General features: G+C 41.4%; 1 protein-coding gene across 1 annotated transcript; it reads right to left on the bottom strand.

Annotated features, from left to right (window-relative positions):
• Window positions 1-2148: 2148 nt before the first annotated feature.
• On the bottom strand, window positions 2149-6081 carry LOC133970474 (G-protein coupled receptor family C group 5 member C-like). Its single transcript, XM_062407297.1, has 4 exons — window positions 5667-6081; window positions 3931-4945; window positions 3383-3486; window positions 2149-3285 (listed from the first exon to the last, which is right to left on the bottom strand). Exons 2-4 carry the CDS (start codon window positions 4907-4909, stop codon window positions 3187-3189), a joined length of 1182 nt encoding a protein of 393 aa, XP_062263281.1. The 5' UTR covers window positions 4910-4945; window positions 5667-6081; the 3' UTR covers window positions 2149-3186.
• Window positions 6082-8378: the final 2297 nt, after the last annotated feature.

Here is an 8378-nt window from a genome sequence, read left to right as displayed (position 1 = left end):
AGTGTGATGTGATGGACAATAAAAATTATGTTATCTCAAGGAAAATATAAACCTCTGTTTGTTTTCTGTAGTTCCACTAGATGGCAGGCCTCAGTGTTCCCAGCTGGTTTTCTTACAGTTTTGCATGTGGGACTGAAGGCAAATGCAGGCTGAATAATTGGTGACCATTTTTTGTTTATTACATAAAATCTATTTTTGGTTGTACCCCATGCCATACAATACAAGATGTGCTTGTCAAAACTAATTTAAATTGTCTTTTAGCATATTTTAGAGTGGAAGTCAAGTACAATTTAATAAATAAAGGAAAAAACTAATTAATTTAACAAACCAGTCTCACTGTGATGTCTCTTTAATAGATATTACGGAGCTTTTAATTATATCGCATAATCTTCATTAGCAGCAATCTCTGGGTTTTCCATCTAAACCTCAATGTACCTCAAAGTTCACTCCTGATGCTGCTCAGAAAACAATCTAACGATCGGGTCCAATTAGCATTTATCCTAAAGCTTTTAGTTACATGACCTGTAGATCTTTGAATAACATCCGATGGGTTTTCTCAAATTTCTTAGAGCAGTTTGCATTACCTAGTTGTTAAGAGGTTCTATATACAAATAAATTTGCCTGGCCTTGTCTTGCCTGCTGTTTTTGTCATCCGAACAGCAGGCTGATGAACCTCACATCTATAATCCTCGGTTGGAATTAATTTAAACAAAGCTTTCACGGAACAAAATGTAAAATCTGGTAATGCCCGGTTTCCCTTCGAGAGCCTGAATCCAGGGATAAATTAAACACATCAGTCTTTTTAAATGTGGGAGACTTGGCACTGCTATTTCCATTTGTAATCCTAAAAAGTTTAACCCTCGTGAACAAGGCCACTGTTTCATTATTGGGCTTAGGGGACGAACTATACAAATTCAGATGTTTGGTTTGAAACATTGACCTCTCAGAGGATCCTAGATCAAAAAGCAAACACTGCAGTATCTATCTACTGAATAGAATCACCTGATGGTAATAAAAGTAATAAACCTGTGGGTTCAATCCTTTCGGTTTGTTCAGCTTGACCAGCAGGTTTTTATTTTTCCCTCTGAGGGTTGTCACAGTGACCGGGAAATGCAGTAAGTGGGGACAGCTGCCTGTGATTGGTAGTGCCGACTCCCTCGAGCTGAGCCCAGCCACTCACTGGTCACGAAACCAGCCGTAGTCCATGTGCACAAGACAGCCATTCATAATGCCAGGGGATTTACAGCAGCTGCCTGTCAGAGAAAGATGCTGTTTGTTGCGAATTAAGCACAATTCACTGATCTGGAACTAAAGTCGAATTGACTGAACAATAGACACTTAAGTGAGGTTTACTGTATTTGCATATCCCCTTTTTTGTAGAGTTGGACAGTAACTGCTTAGCAAAGATGTCACTGTTGTTAGAAATTGTAAGAGAACATTCTCTCAAACGTCTGTTCTCTTGTTTAGTTCACATTTGGATACATTTGTCTTGTTGACAAGCTGCACTGTTTATCTGAATGGAGCTTTTTTCTTTAGCAGCTCTGTCGGCAGGTTTTTATTTCACATGTGCACTGGAGATCAGATGGAGTTGTTTGTGATCTGACTGATTTCTTGTTTGCAAGAAATGACCTGTGGATGCTGACACTACGGGATGGAGGGAGTCATTTGGAGAGAGCTTAGTCAGCCTGCTGCTAGGCAGCCGCAGCTCACCCGTAACTGTGTGTGTGTGTGTGTGTAATTAATGTGAACAAATGTTCCCCTCTGTGTAGTGAACAGGAAGAACTAATCGCAAGTCAATGTAGTGGTCCATTTTTGGTTTCCTAAAACTAATATGACCACATTGTATATCCAGTTGTGTTTTAAAACGGCCTCAGTAAATACACCACATTCAGTCTGTATAAAGATGAGTGTGTATGAATTGTGCCATTACTCATGATTATCGACTCTCCACTCTGATTCTTGTGCAACAAACATCCTTGATTCGAAAGCTCCTGGCAGCATTTTATTGTTGCAGCTTTCAGACACTGTAGTTTCTATCACTCGCTCCATAAAAAAGCTCAGTGTCATGCTCCAAACTCAAATCAATCATGCATCGACTCGGCTCTACTAAGGATATTGCAGTCCTAGATTCAAACTTGTGAAGAGCAATACATGGATTTATTGTTGCCATGTTTTTTCCTTGTAAAGCAGTGAAAAAATTGTTCAGCTCAAAGTGCGTGCCAGCCCCTACGACCTTATCAAGCAAAATATGTAAATAATGGTTCTAGGTTGTTCCAGATGGAAAGCCTGGTCAAACTTCCTCTTGCAATACCTGACACCTCCTGGCTGCCTCCTCTTGTTGTTTCCCGGGGAAAACCAATGATCCAGCAGCCTTTAGTAAGCTTTACAGGTTTAATACATTACAATTTACACCTTATACATACAATATATATAATTTCTTTATAAATCCAAGATGCTACAAAATCATATGGCTTTCAAAGGAAGTCTGAATGACATTATTTCACAAGTGAACCTATTAACAGACGAGTTTGAATCAGCAGATTGTTACGGCACAAAAAAATCATTGGTTATAATGTAATCAATACCAGTATAGACAAAGACATTGGCTTTACACTGCACACAACTGAGGCTATAGCCACTTGCTTTATTCCCCCGGTACTTAATCCCTCTCTTTAGTTTTTTTACACAACTAAAATAAGCTGCTTTCACACATGCACCGAAGGAGTTCATGTCTGGAACCGACAACACAGTTGATCAGTTGTCACCTAAGATTGACTTTAACTCAAAGAAAGATGCATACAGTAGACTCTGTTCTTTCTGGATTTCTGATTTAACAGTTGACAGTAAAGATGGAAGCACTAGTTTCCATATACTGGTGAGAATGGAAGTAAAATAGAGGAGCTAAACTTGTGAACCTTTCCATATGGAAATCTTAAGATCGGCTATGAAAACATCGGCCGCCGGTCTACAGTTATTGTAATATTTTATTTATCAAACTCTGCCTACTGCACAAACAGAGGAAACTAAGTAGATTCAAGCATCTTCCTGAGGAAGAGAAATGGACGATGCATTACATTTGCTATTAGGAACTCTTAAGCTTGAAAAAAAGCCTGTTGGGGATTCATTTCATTGCTTTAAAAACCGAATGTGCAATGTGTTCTCTACAGTCTTCCTGTGGCACACTCCCTAGGATGGTAAGGAATTTGGTGATTGAGGCGGGGAGCTGCTGCCTCCTGAACTCCTGAAGGGGGATGTGGGTCGACACATCCCAGCGTCTTGGTCCATCTATAGAAACGCCCAGAGAGAGGAAGGATTAGTTCAGATTCGGCGACGAGGAGGATTTTTTTTTTTCTGTGGTGTAAAGTATCATGAACACACTCACCTTTGTCAGACCATTGGCTATCAGGGCTAGTTCAGTGGGCTGGTAAACGCAGCTTCGCACCTGACCATAGTACCCCCCATATGGAGACACTGGCTTTGTGGGCACTGGTAAAGAGAAGGTTGGAAGAGGGAAATGATCATTGTTCAGCGGACTATGATACTTGTTTCTGTCTCAGGTCGGACTTCATCATAAACTGAAAAACAGGAATGACACTTGGAAGATAAAGAGAACAGTCATTTACCCAAACCTGACCAGTTATGTGAATCAGTATTCGCAGCATATATCAAGATAACCATGCACAAGCTGGTTAAACAAATGGAACAGGAAGAAAACCATCAGAACGTGCAAAGCCGCTACAACTCTGTCTTCAATTATTTGTAGACTTCAACTTTTAGCTTTAGTATTATTCTTATTTTCTTCTCTGATTATTGCCATGTGGCTGATAATTTCCACCAAACAAATGTACAATTCTGTAGAGTAGATATTTTATGCCTCTCTATTTAACACACTATAAACACCTCTATTTCATTATTACTGCCATGTCGTACCTGTTGTAGGCTCGTCCATTGTGAAAGCTTTGTTCTCCAGGTACACGTTCTGATGAGGTGTCTCCACGTCCTTGAGGATGTTGTCATAAACCAGTTTCTTGGTGGGATAGATATGTTCTCCATCATGGGGCTCCTCCTGGTCTGGGCTGTTCAGAGTCAGCAAGCAGACTTCTGGGATAGTGTAGAGGAAGAGGAACACCCAGGCGTTTGACACCACAGCTATAGCCAGAGTGGGATCGTCCCAAGTTGGATTCCCGGCCACTCTGTTCCCATGGATGTACATGACAATCCAAGCTACCCAGATAGCCACAGTGAGGAGCCCTGTGACCAGGATGTAGGCTCCATCTCTGCGCCACTGCTTCTGCTTGTGTGTCACTGAGGGTATAGCCATCAGCACCACAGCTAACAGCAGAACCATTACATAGATGAGTGCCATCACAAAGTCCTGGTTAGCAATGCTGCAGGACATGTCAGGGACAGTGACGTTGCCCTGTGGCCTCCAGACCAAAGTGATGACGAGCCACTCTGTGTTGATGATCACCTCAACCAGCCACAGACCCAGGGCTCCCAGGCACAGTACCCAGACTCTGGGAGCCCGGCCTCTCTGCTCCAGCAGGGCAAGCCACAGCCCATGCATCACCAGGAGGGCTAGACAGCCTGAGAACAGCACTCCGAACAGGAACCTGCGCGCAGCACAGCTGGTGGAGGACCGGCCCACGATGAAGGCGAACGTAAGTCCAAAGAGGGCCAGAGTAAAGATTAGAATGCCGGCCTGGAAGGCCATCGTACCCTTTCTCGTCTTGTCTGTCACAAACGGTAAGCAGGCCATGAGGATGATGAACAGGACAAAGGAGGTCACCACGCCAACAGCAGCCACGCCCTCCACCACGACCCCCCACACTTTAGTAAGGTCGCACAGGTTGTAATATATGGAGCTGATGCTGGAGCCACATCCCCTCGGAGCACTGGTCGGCTCCATGGCTTCGCTGCAGAGTCTATTATTCTCTTTGAAAACCTGCCACAAAACACATTGATTATTTAAACATGATTTCAATGGAAATTGTATTATTTGCATCGCTTATTCTTAAATAAGACAATGTAGATTTGGCATGCATCTGATCCATGTAATGGGCCCATGGGGGACTTCCACAATGAAAACTGAACTCATTGGTGTGAAGGCTTAACATGTCAACTTTAAATGCATCTAAGTTACTGAAGAATCCAACAATTACAAGCAACATTATCCAGATGTGAACTGTGAACTACTTAATTTATAGAGACACTGTTATACACGCTATACACATTTTATATTTTATCATCTAGTTATGAGTTTTTCTATCTATTTCTATTATTTTCACTCTGCCTTAGGTTAGGTATACTTTATATCTTTAGCACGTACATTTAGTTTGTTTAAAAACCGCTTATGAATAAGGTGTTATTGTTTGACTGACTGATTGTGTATTAGTATAAAGTTTTCCCTATCACATTAAAAAAATCTACAATTTGAGTAAATCCTCAAATTAGGATTCTGAAGTTATAGGTTAAAGGAAAATGCTTGTACATCTTCAACCAAATTACTTATTGATATGTTACAAAGCTAAAAAAATAAGGCATTTCCCTTAGCTCCTAAAACAAAAACACAACGCTGAATACAAAGTAAAACTCGAATGTATATACAGGCGTATCACCACAGTGATTGTTAGTGTGTGGGGATCGTTTGTTGGGGATTTTCTTACCTGGACCGATGAGAGCAGCTCCAACAGGTGGATGAGCTCCGGAGAGGATATCCCACCGCTGTAATCACACTTGCCTTCTTCCCAAATTAGAAGTTTTTTATCGAGAGTGTTTGGAAATTATTACAGAAGTTAAATAAAAAACACTTAGTCGATCCACGACTTTCCTTTTCCCAGTTGCACTCATACACAGTGCACCATCCGCACACTCCTTCCTTATGATAGTTATTCCACAGATGCACTGGTTCCTGCCGTGTCTCGGCTCCAGCCGTGTCTCTTCCTGCAGCCCCTAGGGTGTTTGCAGCTTTGCATATTCTGCGAGATTAGCGGCCAGCCCTACTTATTTGTTTCAGCGGTTTACATCCAAACAAAGGCACCACTCACCTCTCCTGTGACACCTCCACTCGCGCACACAGGCTGTGACACATGTTCTGAGCTGTGACCCCCCCCCCCCCCCCCCCTCACATGCAAAAACTTTAATTTCACTGATGAGTGGTGATTAATTGCGTTCAGTGATTTGATCAGTTTTGTGATTAGTCAGTTTCAGGGTGTGTTTCTGAGTATGGCCCAATTTCCGTTTCCTGGAGCAAAGTGCCCTTCACACAGTTGATGGATTTAAGGATGATCAAACTGCAACGTCTGGCATCAAGTGCATGTTTTAATAAACACATTAATACCTTTTCAAATTACATATATTCCCGTATTTTTTCCTCCCCTGTAAAAGTACTTCTGAGCAGTCATCATCCAGTTTGCAGCGACACCTGCTGGATTTTGTTCGTCATTGGAGGACTCCTTTGTTTTTCAGACAAACACAATCGAATTAGGTTACACAACTAAATAGATCTTGCGATTGATCTGCCGCTCGCCACGCCACTTAACAGCCATTTGATAAATGAGAGCATTGACTGACACATTGATTTTAAGCTTTTAGAATAAAAGTAACGCTCTCAATGGTAAAATGCTGAAATACTGGGGTGTGATTCCATTGTTGGGATTTGAAAGTCAAAAGAAGAATTCAAATGTGACATGTTGTTGACATGTAGAACTGTGACAAACACTTTTTCCATCATAAAATACAGTGCTAGAGCAGAGTGTTGTCTCTGAAGTAATGGTCCTTCCTTGGCCAAGAATCACAAAACTAGTTAAACTCTTACTTAGCCCATTATTGAATTGTAAAATTGTATATCATAACAAGGAAAATATGCAGAATATTGAGCAACCCACCCGATGCAATTACTAGATTTAATATTTTACATGATAATTTCTCTACATATTCCACTGTGTCACTTGGAATAATAAGATGTATAACTCTTTTGTGTTTGTTTTTTTTCATTTCATCCATTCTTACATGTAAACCTTTTACACATTGATATGCTTTCAGCACATTTGTCATGTTTTGGAGACCTGATTATCTGGTGCATTCCCTCTGGGTCCAGCACCAGAGGAAGGTCATCCAGGACACCTTGTTGAAACAAACTCTGGCATGCATCCTGCACTAAACGCACTGTTTATACTGTGTGATGGTGCTCCCCTATGGTGCATCGATCCCTCGATAGATCTTGTCCCGAGGGGGTCCTCTCACAAATCCAGCATCTCGTCAATCCAGTCCTTTGCACTGTGGTCCTGTTAGCAGATTCTTAATAGGAGCTGAACTTGAGGAGGAAAGTGACCTCAATGAAGGACATACTAATTTTCAGATGCACACACAAATAAATGGGCTCTGGGTCTGATTCTGTAGTTAAACAACTGTTGCCTGAATCATATTTTATTGTCCAGGTACACTTTAAATTGCCTATTTGCATTCAAACATATTGATTACACTGATATAAACTATAAAAAGGATGCATTTTTATTTTTGTGCATCTGCAGTCACTTTCAGAAGACAGGGGATCCGCAGAGCCTGGTCCATATTGCCTGGTCCAGTTTGTTGCAGCGTGCTTCATTAGGGCACCTCAGCACCGCTCTCCTCCGCGAACCTGTCAGGTTATTCATAGCAGTGGCTCAGGTTTGGGGTCTCGCGGGACATCTCCTCTCATGCATTTCCACCGCAGCACCCTCAGGGCTTCATCACAACCCGAATCCCTCTTTGTGTCCCTGCCACAGTGAGCATTGTATAGAATTGGAGCTCTTCTACTGTAAACCCCTTCATCCCGAATGCAGTGTGTTGGTATAACTATTGCAACTGGACTAATGGATCGGTCGGATGCATTGATTGTTATTCTTTTTTTTAATATCAGATCCATATCTTAGAATTTTAACATGGATCTCCACATTGACTGGCCCCTTTCTCTGACTACCATTTCACTCCCTTTGTATTAGTGCATGCTATTCTAGGATGCATGACTCTCTCATGTCACGTGCACTGTAACAAATTGTGATGTTAAATAACAGTAAACTGCTGGCAGCAGGGTTGCCTGCAGTTTACTGTAGTTTAACAGTACACATACTGTAATACATTTTACAGTATGTTACCATAATAAAGAAATTAGCTGAATTACAGTCTATTGCTGTATTTTCATGTCTTAACAGTAAACTGCTGGCAGCAGGGTGCCAGTATATTACCGTCCCGTAGATATTATTTACAATTTAATACTTTTATAATACTACGTACTAAAACAAGGTAGTACTGTTCTTTTTTTAATTTACTGTATACTATTGGTTGTGGGGTAGCCAGTACAGTATTCTTTTTAAATGCAATTTCACCAATCTCAATGA

Source organism: Platichthys flesus, chromosome 16 (assembly GCF_949316205.1).
Source record: "Platichthys flesus chromosome 16, fPlaFle2.1, whole genome shotgun sequence".
NCBI lineage: Eukaryota > Metazoa > Chordata > Actinopteri > Pleuronectiformes > Pleuronectidae > Platichthys > Platichthys flesus.
This window is presented reverse-complemented; position numbering and strand designations above follow the sequence as displayed.